A 16,965-nucleotide genomic window follows, 5' to 3' on the forward strand; every position below is an offset into this window, starting at 1 on the left:
GGTTCCGGACTGAAGCGCCTAGAACCGCACGGCCACCGCGGCCGGCAGCTTGAGACATGTTACATGGAATGTTTCATTCGAATTAGTCCGCACTACCACCTCTTAAAATATTTAATAATGCTCTTGAAACAGCCTGTTTTGATGGACGCAAAGCATGTGGCTGAGTGGCAAAGAAAAAATGTGTGTAAACTGCAGGTATTCAAAATGAGGGGCCTAGCACTGAACCTACACCGGTTCTAGAAATTTCTTAGCGTCACTTATCGCTCTTTTCCCCGGTACCAGTGATATGTAAATGTGAAAAATATCAAGTTGCGTCACCGCATTGTTGTTGTTGTTGTGGTCAGTCCTGAGACTGGTTTGATGCAGCACTCCATGCCAGTAAAGCTGCATGCCCTCGGGAAACCCTGTAACTGTCACCCATTGCAACGCACACGTTTGAAATTTGGCTCGAAGGTGCTCACAACGCTCCTCTGTAATGGTGCAAAAGCGTTACGGGCTGTAATGTCATCCTCGGGCACGGCGACGCTTCAAACATAAAGCCGTCGACACGTGCGGAAGAAAGGTCAGAGCTCATAAGTTCACGTGAGGTGGAACGTGAGTTAATGACGTCACATTGGCGATTAATTTCACTACACTTCTGCTCAAAGCCACCGTGGACATTTCACACGATGAGACCACTTCTTACCTACTGTGATTCCGTGTATTGGAAGCATTGTTGTTGTTGTTATGGTCTTCAGTCCTGAGACTGGTTTGATGCAGCTCTCCATGCTACTCTATCCTGTGCAAGCTCCCAGTACCCACCGCAGCCCACATCCTTGAATCTGCTTAGTGTATTCATCTCTTGGTCTCCCTCTACGATTTTTACCCTCCACGCTGCCCTCCAGTACTAAATTGGTGATTCCTTGATGCCTCAGAACATGTCCTACCAACCGATCCCTTCTTCTAGTCAAGTTGTGCCACAAACTTCTCTTCTCCCCAATCCTATTCAATGCCTCCTCATTACCGAGCGAGGTGGCGCAGTGGTTAGCACACTGGACTCGCATTCGGGAGGACGACGGTTCAATCCCGTCTCCGGCCATCGTGATTTAGGTTTTCCGTGATTTCCCTAAATCATTTCAGGCAAATGCCGGGATGGTTCCTTTGAAAGGGCACGGCCGATTTCCTTCCCAACCCTAACCCGAGCTTGCGCTCCGTCTCTAATGACCTCGTTGTCGACGGGACGTTAAACACTAACCACCACCACCAATGCCTCCTCATTAGTTATGTGATCTACCCATCTAATCTTTAGCATTCTTCTGTAGTCCACATTTCGAAAGCTTCTATTCTCTTTTTGTCTAAACTATTTATCGTCCACGTATCACTTCCATACATGGCTACACTCCATACAAATACTTTCAGCAACGACTTCCTAACACTTAAATCAATACTCGATGTTAACAAATTTCTCTTCTTCAGAAACGCTTTCCTTGCCATTGCCAGTCTACATTTTATATCCTCTCTACTTCGACCATCATCAGTTATTTTGCTCCCCAAGTAGCGAAACTCCTTTACTACTTTAAGTGTCTCATTTCCTAATCTAATTCCCCCAGCATCACCCGACTTAATTCGACTACATTCCATGATCCTCGTTTTGCTTATGTTGATGTTCATCTTATACCCTCCTTTCAAGACACTGTCCATTCCGTTCAACTGCTCTTCCGAGTCCTTTGCTGTTTCTGACAGAATTACAATGTCATCGGCGAACCTCAAAGTTTTTATTTCTTCTCCATGGATTTCAATACCTACTCCGAACTTTTCTTTTGTTTCCTTTACTGCTTGCTCAATATACAGATTGAATAACATCGGGGAGAGGCTACAACCCTGTCTCACTCCCTTCCCAACCACTGCTTCCCCTTCACGTCCCTCGACTCTTATAACTGCCATCTGGTTTCTGTACAAATTGTAAATAGCCTTTCGCTCCCTGTATTTTACCCCTGCCACCTTCAGAATTTGGAAGAGAGTGTTCCAGTCAACATTGTCAAATGCTTTCTCTAAGTCTACAAATGCTAGAAACGTAGCATACAGTTACCTTATGGGTGGCCGGGATAAACATTTGAGGCACAAGGCCACTTAGAGACTACACGAAAAGACAGCAGGAGGTCGCATAAACGGCGTGAATGGAACCAGCTGTTCCCTTGGGACATTGACTCTCGCACATTTCACTGCTTAAAACGATATTTCACTGTTCTTGACAACGTTGGACACTGCTGACAGCCCCTGGACGATTCAGTCCTTCTTAAAGGATATCGTGGGGCTGCGACGCCATAGAACGTGATGTGGCTGATTTGGAGGGTAGTGCGACCGCAGTTTTTGCCCTGGTATATAGGGTGGAACCACTGGAGACAGTTCAAAACCATTCGACGAAACTTGAACGTGATCCAAAGCAGAAAAGCACTTCCGTTTTGCAGTCTCCTGTAGCGTGACCACAGGGGTTGCAACATTGACAAGTGTTGTATTCTCCAACAGTTTATTGAACGCAACTTCTTCTACAATACAATAGCTGGCTGTACAATAGATATAAACGTCCGTCGATCTAGCCGGAGATGTGGTTCCTCTCGGGCGGTTGGTACTTCGATCGGCGGTGCAGTACAGCGGCTTCGGTGATATCTTCTCGGAGACTCTGCTATAGCGGTTGCCATTAGCAGCGGACGAAGACTGGTCTGCCTTCGACCGGCCGGGCCTGTATAGTGAGCTGGAGCCAATGGAAACCCGGTGTAGGAATCCGTGGCCGGATATGTCGCGGCGACCTCTGCAAGGAAAGGTTCCTATTAATCGACTGGAATCTTCGGCTTGTTTACCTGATGTCTTCGCCTGTTTGGCTGTTGGTTTGTTTCCCTCATAGCGTGACTGTTATGCGGTGCTTTCTGCCATTTAGGGGAACCCGATGGCAGACAGTACAACAAGCATGTGCATAAAATGGCAAAGGGTCCTTCTGACACTCCCACCCTCCCGTTCGGCAAGACCCTCGGCACCACCGGCACGTCTTTGTTAAACGCCTTACAAAGATACTGTACCTGTAGACAGACTTCGACATACTTTCAGCTGACAAGGGGACGGTACGAACTTCACCTCACCGATTTAATTCATACTGTGTAGGGCACGACTAGGACATCAACTTACGTAAACGGGAAGATGCAACTCTCAATCAGTTTTTGAGAAAACCGAGTTCAGCATTTTCGGAGTGCTTACATACTTCGTGTGATTTCAAGGAATCCACAGCTGAGCGAGTAAGCAGTTAATGCATCGAATAAGGTTACTGGTACTTTCTTCCAGTCCCACATTATTCTGCCGATGTGCAGTATTAAAATAATCCCTCACAAATGTATTCCACCGGCGCAGCCTTGTGACGTTTATTTTTACATGCAGACGAAGAATCTTATAAAACGATTACAAAATTGTACCTACGAACAAACAGAATACAGAGATGGCTTCTAGAGAAGACAGCATATAAATTCAGTCTTCTGTCGTACACCATTAGCCGTCTGTACCAATATTCGGTGATGTGGTTCGACATGCGTTGTACGCCGCAAAATTATTGTGTGGCGACCGGGACCCGTTTATGAATGTACACCAAGTTTCTTTTGCAACAGGCACATTGAAAAGTCATGCACACGCAAAAATTCGTCATTCATCACACTTGCTCTATGTCGCAACAATTACTTTCTCATGTTTCTACGATCAGTATCATCCTGATTCGTGCAGTGCTCCATAGGTTACAGATTTATACTTCTCACAAATGTACATACAATAGTATAAATGTAATTACTATACTGATTTGATTTAAAATTCTCGTGTTTCGATATTTTATTTCCAATCTCCATACGAAATAGTTTTTCCCCTTTTATCAGGATAAATGTTATTTAAATAATAAATGAATCATTGGATGTCGATAATTTGTAAAGTTATAATAAATATGCTGCTGGAACTAAATGGGAATGAAGAGAAGTACGAGCGGGGAGATTCGATCCAGAGACCTCGCGCTTACGGAACGAAGCGCTTACTGGCTCGGCTGCGGACTGCTTAAGTGTTAGCATCTAAAATTTTCAAATTCGATCTTCACGAAAACGATTGAGAGTTACATCTTCCCGTTTACTTACGCTGAAGATCTATTCGTGTCCTGCACACGCCGTCAATATGAATCAGATCGGTGAGAGGACATCTGTACGGTCACGTCGTGAGTAGCAGTAAGCTGCAGGTCTAACGCCTGACGGCATGCATCCCCTTTGACGCCCTTAGACTCCGCATGCCTGCAAACAGGCGTTATAGAAGCACTGGAGCGCCACTCACAAAGTGCATGTACAGGCAGATTTTTAAAATTGTCAAGAAAGGTGTGTGGGTGGCGACAAGGATATTGACAAACTAGAGAGTCTTAGAGGGACACTTTGCCATTTTATTCGCACACATGTCAGTGTTCCAGCTCCCTCCTCCCCTTGCCACGTGATCACACTACAGGAGGGCGCGAAACAGACGTGCTGAAAAGCGTGACCACTCTTTGCTGCTTCATATCACGTTCAGATTTCTTCGAATAGTCTTGCACGGTCCCTAATGGTTTCACCCTATATACCAGAGCAAAAATTGCGGTCGCACTGCCCTCCAAAGGGATCAAATCATGTTCAGTGGCATTGCAGCCCCACAGTGTCTTTCGAAGATTACAGAATCGTCCAGGGGGTGTGACCAGTGTAGAGCATCGTCAAGAAAGTCGTTCTGTTGTTCATCGCACTGAGAACAGTCGTTTTAAACTGTGAAATGTGGGAGAATCAACGTACCAAGAGAGGCAGTGCTCTCACTGATGCCATTTTCAGTATCTCCTGAGACTTTTTCGTGTTGACTCTGAGCGGTGGTGTGACAAATGTTTTCCTCGGCCATCCAAAAGAAAATCGTGTGGTTTCAACACTGGGCGTCGTAGTTCTTACCTCCATCGCAGAGTCATTAAAAGAAGGAGTAAAATATAGTTAAGATTGGTATGAGATGACCTACCTTCCCGTAGTGTGACACGCCCGCGGTGGCATCGTGCAGAAAAGTGCTAAAATTTGGTGGCAATGTGACATCAGTATTATTAACCCACCTTACAGCTCACGTGAAATCCTATGCTCGGGCCGTTTCTTGTCGTGTGTCGACACCTTGGTTCAAATGGCTCTGAGCACTATGGGACTCAACTTCTGAGGTCATTAGTCCCCTAGAACTTAGAACTAGTTAAACCTAACTAACCTAACTAACCTAAGGACATCACAAACATCCATGCCCGAGGCAGGATTCGAACCTGCGACCGTAGCGGTCTTGCGGTTCCAGACTACAGCGCCTTTAACCGCACGGCCACTTCGGCCGGCTGTCGACACCTTGTTCTTTGAACGTCACTGACCTGAGGGTGACCGCAGAGCGCCACGCTTTTGCACCGTAACAGAGGAATGCTATAGATACCTTTGACGCAAATTTTAAACTTCTGCGACGCATTGGAGGCCAGTGATGAGGTCTGAAAGAAGTGACCCCTTAATTGTGTTGTGCAGTGTAGATCGTGCCTAGGAAGGCACTCCATTGTTTAAGACAACCTTTGGTATAGCGATACATTAAACTTTTAGGTGAAAACTAACATCAGTTGTGTAATAGTTATTTTAGAAAGCGAAGAGCAAAAGAGTTCTATTCTTCCTTGAGAAAATAATTTGCGTCCCACAACAATTTGTATTTCGTTATTCTTGATTTACTATTCCTGCCTTCTATTAAAAACCCAAAAATTTCCGCGTTCTTAACTGGCCTTGTTCGAACCATTCACTAGCTTTGAAAAATAGAAACCGGTCTCTGCTGGAACCGACGCTCGATTGTCTCATCATAAATGTAGTACCTAGATGGGAAAAAAATTGCCCCTTTTGGAAGAGTTAGAGATAACTAAATTTCTCAAGTGGTCGTAAAACTTGAGCCTTAAGGATCAATTGGCCACTAAAAACCGAATTTTAGGCTTCCCCCCTCCCTCTGCCCTCCGCATATTTACCATTTTCTGTCCATTCTCTTATCACTCACCCCTCTCCACTTCTCGTTTCTATTGACTGACATTTTGGTCCAGCTTAAGAGTTCTCAGTTCACTGAAATAGTTAATTTCTATGTTATCGCTAGATTCTCTACTTTTTAATTATTAAGAGTAGTTTTAGTGGGCCTATCATTTTTAATAGGCTGTGTTTAGCATTAGTTTACTTCAATCCCTGTTTATTATCAGTGCCGCCAGTCGGCGCTTTCATTAAGTTTTTTTTTTTTTTGTATCTATTTACTGCACGACCCACTCGCTTCGGCATGTACTTTTTCTAGAACAGTATTTGTTTGCCACCGCGATACATCGCTGTGGTCACTAACCTGTCCTCGCACCCTGTCGCAGAATGGTTTGGTGAGCCTTCTTTTGGTTCCTAATTCTGCGCTCACACAGATTTTATTTCTTGTAAATATTTATATCAGGTCGTAGTGGAGTGGAGAAATGTACAGTAGTTTTCAAACAGCTTGATATTCTTAGAATCTACTTTTATATCTTACATATTACTAAACGCAAAGCTCCTTTTATAGATAATTAACTTTTATGAGTTTGGACGAATTTATTTCCACACATTCAAAAGACAATAGCAGATTTTACACGATTTTGTTCTTCTCTATATCCTCTTAAACAAACACTGATAGATAACTTAAGATGATTTTTGTATCCGAGCGCACCAAAATCTTCTTATGAAGTCAAAAGTCAATTTTCTTGATTCACCTAATTGAACTTCCCGCGCTTCTTGTCCAATCGGAGGAAGGCGCCAACTCCGAACGAAATGTCGTGAAAACCCCGCTTCAGGAAAATCCCCTCCATAGTCAGCAAAAGTAGACGTGAATGCTGCTGTACATAAATCATTAAATCCAGCATTATTGCCAGTATCAGCAAAGCTCTGAGCTAATAAGATAATATCACACAGAAGTGAAAGCAAGTTCACTGTTCCATAATAATGGCAAATATTTGCTGATGCACACTCGAAAACATACATTTTATCAGTTATTTTTTTAGTAGAACGCTTGGGCGAAAAGGAATAGACTAGCACATTCGCATGCTGGAGAAGACGTTAAGGGGCTCCGGAACGCCCTATACTTGCAATGTTAAAATAACGCTTATAAATTACATCTTTCCTCACAAAGTATTTGAGGTAGGAAGTTGAACTTTTTACAGATTATTTATTGGAATATGGGCTACAACTTAACACAGGGATTTTACAAAATTTTAGTTCAGTTATTAAAGATGATTTTTTTTTCAATTGTAATGAAAATTCACAATATTTTTTTGCAATTTTTTATTTATATATTCAAAAATATACAGTTTTTTGGAAAAAGGCTGTGTTAAATTATGCAGAAGGTACTTGTAACATTTACTGAAAGTTTGAAACAAATATGTTTGGAAGATCCTTAGAAAACATGTAATTAGTATGAGAAAATAAAAGTTTTGGGAATCGAGCGACAAAGATTGGATTAACTTTTTAGTGCATTCCAGGTCCATAGGATGGATTATCTTCATCCTCTGCAAACTCCTCCTCCAGCTTCCTCTTGTTCCTCCTCCTGTTTACTCTTGCTTGTATTTCTAGACTCTTTACAGCCCTGTCTGCAGCCCAAAGGCGTTCCTTGTCAAAAGCAAGCATCGCTCGATGTTGTGTTCGTAGATTTTGCTACCATTTTCTTCAGTTGCAGTTACTGCAACACTGTTCCAAAAGGTGGTCATGTATGAACACTTATCACATTTCAGTTGTATTTCACTAGCAAGTCCTACGTGCTTTATTATGGAGAGTTCCAGACCAACTTCACTACAATGAATACATCTTACACAGTTTGAAACAATTCCTTTGAGAACCGACATATCAAATATTTCATTCACATCCGAATCGCCCATAAAACATTCATAGTTTTCACTCATTGAACCAAGCTTCTTCTGTGAAGTATTTTCTTTCCCACTTTGACTGCTATGGGCAGGTGTACTTGAGAGGTTAGGTTCACGCACTTGGTTATCGTCTTTATTGTTTACAGTAATAACACATACCTTTGGCTTTCCAACATTTCTCCTTTTCTTAAAAGCCTTCAGAGGATTTCTAATAACTTTACTTTTACTCATTATTATACTTCAACAAAACAGAGACTCAAGAAACAGAATTAATTACGAATATTTTCGAGATAACGACAGAGTAAATAAACATGAAACAATCGACAATCACACCAGCGATATATATTGAACCATCACAGGTTAGCCACAACACATACTTTATCTCACATCACTAAAATGTACCTGATGAACACGGACGTTAATAATAACACCATTTGACAGCAGTTTAACAGAGCCATTTCAAAAAAAATTTAAAAATAGTTGTAGTCTTCGGAATTGAATAAATTATATATCTATTAAAAGGTAATAGTCTGCAGATTCAGAAAACGCAAAAAAGTAAAAATTGAACTTTTCATGATTTTGAGCCTTTCCGGAGCCCCTTAAATAACTGTCAGTGTTGCTCCCTTATTTAAATGATGACTCTTTAAGACGGCATGACCAAGTAGTTGAACAAATTTATGCGTTGAAACTTAAATGAAGAGTTTTATCTCATGATGTTTCACAGCAGTTTTTTCCCATTTACGCCTAGTGACTAGTGACTTTCCGTCCAATAAAAGGCACCAAAGACAGAATGCGCTGATAAAATTAAAAGGAGAGTCTAGTGAACACATACGGAGAATTAAGCAGCTATTGGATAAAATATTTCCAGGTCACATAATAAAATTTTATAATTGAATAAGATACCAACGTAAAGAGTTAATAACAAGTGGTTTCCCAAGGAAAATCCACTATAAATACAGTAGCGCACAAAGTAATGTTTATGTACTTTATTAGCGTTGCTTGTTCCCTGTTACAGCACCTTCGGGAGGCATGGCTGACGTACAGCTTCCACTGTTGCGCCTTCAAGTTTCCAGCCAGGCACGACCCTGAGAAGCACAAGGTCAGTACCAGTTTTGCTTAGAATTCTTAGGGCTCGGCGGTCAACCTCATCATTATAACATTTTATGATATTGCTTTGTAAAAACATACAGTTTACTAGCAGTTCAAACTTAAAAGAGTTTTTGTTATGCAAAAAACGACTCAGAATTTGCATTTTCATTTCAAAAACCAACGAAGTATTCAAAAAAATATGTGTGTGGAGGTGTGAAGAACGTCAAATTGACTTTTGTTTGTTTGATTCCCTCATTTACCAAACCGCATGGGAACGGCAGCGCTGGTCGCTTGCGGGACGAGGCTCAGCCTCCTCGGCTTTGCTCGGTCCTTCTCGGAAGTGTCCGGTACTGCGCGACATTTCATTTACTATTGCCGTATGGCATTTCCCCGTATGCACACCTCTCTTCAGTTCGGCAGAATCGAGGTGTCACCGCGGTTTACTCTTCGCTGTTTCCTCGTGGTACGAAGGATTTTGTCAGGTCCAGTTGCTGTTTGCACAAAAAGAGACAATCTAGCGATGTATCGTCACAAGCCTTTAAAACGGAATGTGACTGAGATGAGAGAGGAATGAGAATTCTCCATATCTATTATGCAGTTCAGTAGTCGGTTGGTGGTGTAAATTTGATATGAAATGACATTCCACTACCACGAAGAAAGAATTCAAAAATTTATTTGACAGTGAAAGAACAAAAAATTACAACGATCTACAGGCGGGATTTGTTCTTCTGAAAATTAAGAAGCAATTTGTGCGAAATTTGCAGTGATTGACCACATGAGGAAACTGCTAGTACAAAAAGTAAAATTTCTGAAATCATAAGCATTATATCACAGTCAGTTCCTACAGTTTTCGATGTAACTGAACGAAGAGGTTATTTTTTTCTTTGAAAGACATCATGTTTACGCCAGGGACTGTTAAACTTTTTATTTCCACTATTGTGGGGGGAGATCAGGCTGAAATCTAAGAGATTAATCAGGAAGAATCAGTACGCAAAGATGAGGGACATGCAAGTGCTAAAAACAAAGAGATTCGCTTGAAATTCTCTAAAGCTATACACACTGCAATAAGGAATAGTCAAGAGTCACAAGAGGAGGAGGTATACTTGGGAAAGATTTCAGTTACTTTACATTATGGTCAGACAGCGATTCAGAAATCAGATTCTAGATTTTAAGGCGTACCCAGGAGCAGGTATAGACTCAGATCACGATGTAGTAGTGACGAAGAGTAGACTGAAGTTTAAGATATTAGTCAGAAAGAGTTAATAAGCAAAGTTACTTGCATTCAGTTTTTCTAATATGTAGTGTAACTCACTTCAAGCTCATAATTACAATGTTCTGAGCAGTTTCAGACGACGCACTCCTTTGTATTGCATGAAGGATTGTAGCATTTAACTCATTACCACGTGTTATTGTCAAATATATTATCATATGGGGTATCAAGAAAAATTTGTGAGTGGACTGATGATTTTTTGGTAGGGAGGATGCAGCAGATTATCTTCCATGGAGAGTAATCAACAGACGTAGAAGTAACTTTGGGCATACCCATGGAAGTGTGTTGGGGAGGAAATGACGATGATAAGGACAACAACACCCAGTCCCTGAGCGGAGAAAATCTCCGACCTAGTCGGGAATCGAACCCGGGCCGTTAGATATGACATTCCGTCGCGCTGACCACTCAGCTACCAGGGGTGGACACTCTTGACAGGTGACACGTACGTCAGCATCATGTCTGACCACCTGCATCCATTCATGTCCATTCTGCATTCCGAAGGACTTGGGCAATTCCAGCAGAACAATGCGACACCGGACACGTCCAGAATTGCTACACAGTGGCTCCAGGAACACTCTTCTGAGTTTAAACTCTTTTGCTGGCCACCAAACTCCCCAGACATGAAAATTATTGAGCATATGTGGGATGCCTTGCAACGTGCTGTTCAGAAAACGTCTCCACCCCCTCGTACTCTTACGGATTTATGGACAGCCCTGCAGGATTCATATGTCAGTTCCCTCAAGCGTTACTTCAAACATTAGTCGAGTGCATGCCACGACGAGTGTTCGCGGGGGCCCTACACGAAATTAGGCAGGTGTACCAGTTTCTTCGGCTCTTCAGTGTACACGCATTTCGGTTCGGATACTTCCATCATATTAAAACGCAGAATTCGTAAAACTAAGTTCAGTATTAGTTAAAAATCCAGGCGCCTCCAGGATCTAGGTAGCTGAGGTGGTGAAGCGGGTAGAACACTCGACACCGGCCCTTGAAGTCTTGTGTTTAATCCCAGTGCGCGGCATAGATTTTTCCTCCTTTTAGTCCCTTCAGGAGCGCCTGACGTCGGATCAACCTGCTATCAGGTGATGACGGATCTTCCCGAGGGAAAACGGCGGCTGGAGCGATTGGGCCGCCACCCTTCCCCTCCTAATGCCAAGGAGAAGAAAGGCTGTATTCATCCTACAGTCAGCCCAGCAGCCGGTCGGGGGCTGTAAGCCGCAGACAACATCTCTACCAGGATCTAGACGGCTTTATTAGCAAAAATCCAAAATAATCATAGGTTCATTCAGGAAATTTATTTCTTTCATTAATAACATATAGTAGAAATATCCCTAGAGTGAGCATCAAGATGCACAGAATTGATTTTCTGTTGTCAACACACATTGCCACCGTGGTCACAAGTCCCATGACGCCGCAGGTTTGTCCATAATATCATTACATCGCTGGTACGGTCACATTCCCTTCATATATGATGTGGATTTGTTATAGGCGTTATCTAGACACCATAAGAATTTCCATTTGATACCAGGAATAAACTTGTCTCTCTTCTTTGAAGAGCAAAATGAACGTGCCTCAGCCCGCATCTCGTGGTCGTGCGGTAGCGTTCTCGCTTCCCACGCCCGGGTTCCCGGGTTCGATTCCCGGCAGGGTCAGGGATTTTCTCTGCCTCGTGATGGCTGGGTGTTGTGTGCTGTCCTTAGGTTAGTTAGGTTTAAGTAGTTCTAAGTTCTAGGGGACTGATGACCATAGATGTTCAAGTCCCATAGTTCTCAGAGCCATTTGAACCATTTGAACCAACGTGCATCACGTCAAGGCACCGCCACGTCGTCGTGTAATCATACTGTCAGTAACATCACGTCATGCCAATTCCCTTATCCCAGTAACTAACGGCGAAACTGAGGTTATAAGTCACCAGCAGTGATACAAAATGTCAGAGGACAGTATTGGAATTGAGGAACTATGAAAGACAAAATTTATTAATGGCCAAAGCAAACTCCATAACATATGTTCTTGAAAATTTTGTTCGGTAATGTGCTATGTTCTGTTAGTGCAAAACCTAAGAAATTTTTCGCTCTCGTATTTCTGGCCTCGCTTGTGTAAGAACACTCTTGGAAAAAATATCCAAGTCGTCACGGAAGATTTGCAATTATGCACGAAAACAAACCAGATTACGAAGACAGAAAAATACTGCAGTAACACGAGTGAGCGCGTCCAAAATAGGTTAACTTACGAAGTTAGCAAACGACGATACCGTAAAACTTTCTTCCCAAGAAACCTTGTCGTTCCGTGATGTGATGTGACGGTCCATTGACGAACTGTGTAAATACTGCCGTTTGGAACGTTTTAACGTGACGTCACGACCAATGTGAATTTGACTTAAACAAACAACGTCGTCCCGAGATCACGTGACAATTCCAGCTTATGTTGGCAACAAGCGAAGAACGCAATGCTCACTCCAGGTATATTTCTACTCTAAGATTAATACGCCCCACACAGCTGTAGTGACACTTCACTAGGAGTAACCTCGTGGCGGTTTGGTGCTAGAGTAACGGTGGTTTGTTGTTAGTTCACTTTAGTCACCATGTGATCACAAAAAGAAACGGCTCTGAGCACTATGGGACTTAACTTCTAAGGTCATCAGTCCCCTAGAACTTAGAACTACTTAAACCTAATTAACCTAAGGACATCACACACATCCATGCCTGAGGCAGGATTCTAACCTGGACCGTAGCGGTCACGCGGTTCCAGACTGTAGCGCCTAGAACCGCTCGGCCACACCGGCCGGCCCATGCTATCACACACTGAACTTTAATACACTACTGGCCATCAAAAGTGCTACACCCAGAAGAAATGTAGATGATAAACGGGTATTCATTGGACAAATATATTATACTAGAACTGACATGTGATTACATTTTCACGCAATTTGGGTCCATAGATCCTGAGAAATCAGTACCCAGAACAACCACCTCTGGCCGTAATAAAGGCCTTGATCCGCCTGGGCATTGAGTCAAACAGAGCTTGGATGGACTGTACAGGTACAGCTGCCCATGCAGCTTCAACACGATACCACAGTTCATCAAGAGTAGTGACTGGCGTATTGTGACGAGCCAGTTGCTCGGCCACCATTGGCCAGACGTTTTCAATTTGTGAGAGATCTGGAGAATGTGCTGGCCAGGTCAGCAGTCGAACATTTTCTGTATCCAGAAAGGCCCATACAGGTCGTCCAACATGTGGTCGTGCATTATCCTGCTGAAATGTAGCGTTTCGCAGGGATCGAATGAAGGGTAGAGCCACGGGTCGTAACACATCTGAACTGTAACGTCCACTGTTCAAAGTGCCGTCAATGCGAACAAGAGGTGACCGAGACGTGTAACCAATGGCACCCCATACCATCACGCCGGGTGATACGCCAGTATGGCGATGACGAATACACGCTTCCAATGTGCGTTCACCGCGATGTCGCCAAACACGGATGCGACCATCATGATGCTGTAAACAGAACCTGGATTCATCCGAAAAAATGTCGTTTTGCCATTCGTGAACGCAGGTTCGTCGTTGAGTACACCATCGCAGGCGCTATTGCCTTTGATGCGGCGTCAAGGGTAACCGCAGCCATAGTCTCCGAGCTGATAGTCCATGCTGCTGCAAACGTCGTCGAACTGTTGGTGCAGATGGTTGTTGTCTTGCAAACGTCCCCGTCTGTTGACTCATGGATCGAGACGTGGCTGCACGATCCGTTACAGCCATGCGGATAAGATGCCAGTCATCTCGACTGCTAGTGATACGAGGCCGTTGGGATCCATCACGGCGTTCCGTATTACTCTCCTGAACCCACCGATTCCATATTCTGCTAACAGTCATTCGATCTCAACCAAGGCGAGCAGCAATGTCGCGATACGATAAACCGCAATCGCAATAGGGTACAATCAGGAAACGTGATGGTACGCATTTCTCCTCCTTACACGAGGCATCACAACAACGTTTCGCCAGGCAACGCCGGTCAAACGCTGTTTGTGTATGAGAAATCGGTTGGGAACTTTCCTCGTGTCAGCACGTTGTAGGTGTCGCCACCGGCGCCAACGTTGTGTGAATGCTCTGAAAAGCTAATCATTTGCATATCACAGCATCTTCTTTCTGTCAGTTAAATTTCGCGTCTGTAGCACGTCATCTTCGTGGTGTAGCAATTTTAATGGCCAGTAGTGTAGATGTGTCGTAGCTGCAGAGATGTGTCTGTGGCTGTGCAGGCTTACATGGCGATGATGCGCAACTACTGCGGCGCCGACTTCGACGACACGGGCCAGGCGGGCGCGTCTGCGGCCACCACCGAGGGGGAGATGAGGTGGCGCCGCGACACGGACCACGGCGGGGACTTCGGGGAGTTCGGCGAGTTTGGCGAGTGGGGCGGCAGCTTCCAGGGGGGCGACTCGGCCGGCAGCGACGAGCGGCTGACGGAGGAGGGCGGCGGCTGGTGGGGCGACCTGGGGGCGGCGCAGGAGGCGGGCTGGGGCGACCTGGCCGACGAGGACGCCTACTCGTGGCAGAGCGAGCAGCCGCAGCCCGGCTTCCAGCAGCTGGAGCCGCTGCGGCCCGCGCCCACGCCGCGCCACGGCCACGGCCAGCACCAGCACGAGCACGAGGACCACGGCGACTTCTCGCAGACCACGGCGCGCATCCCCGACACGCGCATACACGCCCTCTGCGGAAACCTCTCGCGCAGGTACGTCGCCGTTTTGCTTAGCACTTGCAGCCGCCCGTCGCCTGGTTTGACTTACTTGACTGAGTTCCTTTGGCCCCTATGGGGGCACAGGGCATCCAGGAGAACTCGCCGTCCGTCTTTGTCTTTGGCCATTTGCCTCAATTCTGAGCAGGTCTTGCCAACTCTTTTTGCTTTCCCTTCCACTGTCCTCTCCCATGTGCTCCTAGGTCTACATCTACATCTACATCTACATCTACATACATACTCCGCATTCCACCATACGCTGCGTGGCGGAGGGTACCTCGTACCACAACTAGCATCTTTCTCCCTGTTCCACTCCCAAACAGAACGAGGGAAAAATGACTCCGTATATGCCTCTGTACGAGCCTTAATCTCTCTTATCTTTGTGGTCTTTCCGCGAAATGTAAAACTGTACTGCAGTCAGCCTCGACTGCTGGTTCTCTAAATTTCCTCAGTAGCGATTCACGAAAAGAACGGCTCCTTTCCTCTAGAGACTCCCACCCGAGTTCCTGAAGCATTTCCGTAACACTCGCGTGATGATCAAACCTACCAGTAACAAATCTAGCAGCCCGCCTCTGAATTGCTTCTATGTCCTCCCTCAATCCGACCTGATAGGGATTCCAAACGCTCGAGCAGTACTCAAGAATAGGTCGCACCAGCGTTCTATAAGCGGTCTCCTTTACAGATGAACCACATCTTCCCAAAATTCTACCAATGAACCGAAGACGACCATCCGCCTTCCCCACGACAGCCATTACATGCTTGTCCCACTTCATATCGCTCTACAATGTTAAGCCCAAATATTTAATCGACGTGACTGTGTCAAGCGCTACACTACTAATGCAGTATTCAAACATTACGGGATTCTTTTTCCTATTCACCTGCATTAATTTACATTTATCGATATTTAGAGTTAGCTGCCATTCTTTACAACAATCACAAATCCTGTCCAAGTCATCTTGTATCCTCCTACAGTCACTCAACGACGACACCTTCCCGTACATCACAGCATCATCAACAAACAGCCGCACATTGCTATCCACCCTATCCAAAAGATCATTTATGTAGATGTTCCCTGGCGATTCCATTCCAATGTTTTTTTCTCGATGGCTCCATCTGGTTTTCTGAAGGTATGCCCCAACTAACCCCACTTTCTCTCTCGTATCTGGTCTTCTATAAGTATCTGGTTTGTTATTCGCCAGAGCTCCTCATTACCTATTTTTCCGTCCACCAGATATAATGCTTCGAAGACATCTATTGATGAAGCTATGTAACTGGGATGTTATCTTTTAATCCTTTTTCCGGCTTTCACAGGCGTATAGAAGGACAGCCTTTACATTGTATTAAAAATACGGATTTTTGTTTTGTACATGATATTTCTATTATTCCATATTGGATACAACTGCCTTTTTAATGCGGTTTTTCACGTTATCTCCAGCTCCACCATCATCGTCACTATACTACTCAGCTACAGGAATGAGTAGACATTCTCCACCCGCTGCTCCCCTATTAAGAGTGGCACCTCCATGTTCCCTGAATTTACTCTCATTTCCTTTGTTTCGCCTGTATTTATCTTGAGGCCAGCACTCTCTGCTTCTTCTTTCAGCAAGTTTAATTTAGCTTCCATATCAGTCAGCGTTTGAGCTAATAAAACTATGCTGTCTGCGAAATCCAAATCCTCCAGACGTTCATGGAATCCCCACTGGACTCCTCGTCTTCTGCCTGCTGTGAATCTTCTCATAACTGAGTCTAGAACAAGTAGAAAAAGAGTTGGTGATAAAATGCAACCCTGCCGGACTCCAGTTGTTACTTTCATGGGCTATGTCATATTTCTGTTGTGGAGTACGCAACATTTGTAGCCATCATATAGATCTTTTATGATGTTTAAGATCTTCTATGGTGTGCCATACTTCCGGAACTCCTGCCAGAGCACTTTATGTTTCACAGTAGCGAAGACCTTTTGAAAATCAATGA

At 44.3% G+C, this 16,965-nt stretch overlaps 1 protein-coding gene across 1 annotated transcript in view; it reads left to right on the forward strand.

Moving 5' to 3' along the window:
• The window catches only part of LOC126455064 (lutropin-choriogonadotropic hormone receptor-like), an 805,745-nt gene that overhangs the window by 578,858 nt on the left and 209,922 nt on the right, over positions 1 to 16,965 (forward strand). Inside the window, exons 10-11 of the mRNA XM_050091146.1 lie at positions 8,931 to 9,014; positions 14,519 to 14,991. Coding sequence (XP_049947103.1) covers positions 8,931 to 9,014; positions 14,519 to 14,991 — 557 coding nt within the window. The remainder of the gene's footprint in view (positions 1 to 8,930; positions 9,015 to 14,518; positions 14,992 to 16,965) is intronic.

The sequence above is a fragment of the Schistocerca serialis genome, chromosome 1 (genome assembly GCF_023864345.2).
Source record: "Schistocerca serialis cubense isolate TAMUIC-IGC-003099 chromosome 1, iqSchSeri2.2, whole genome shotgun sequence".
NCBI lineage: Eukaryota > Metazoa > Arthropoda > Insecta > Orthoptera > Acrididae > Schistocerca > Schistocerca serialis.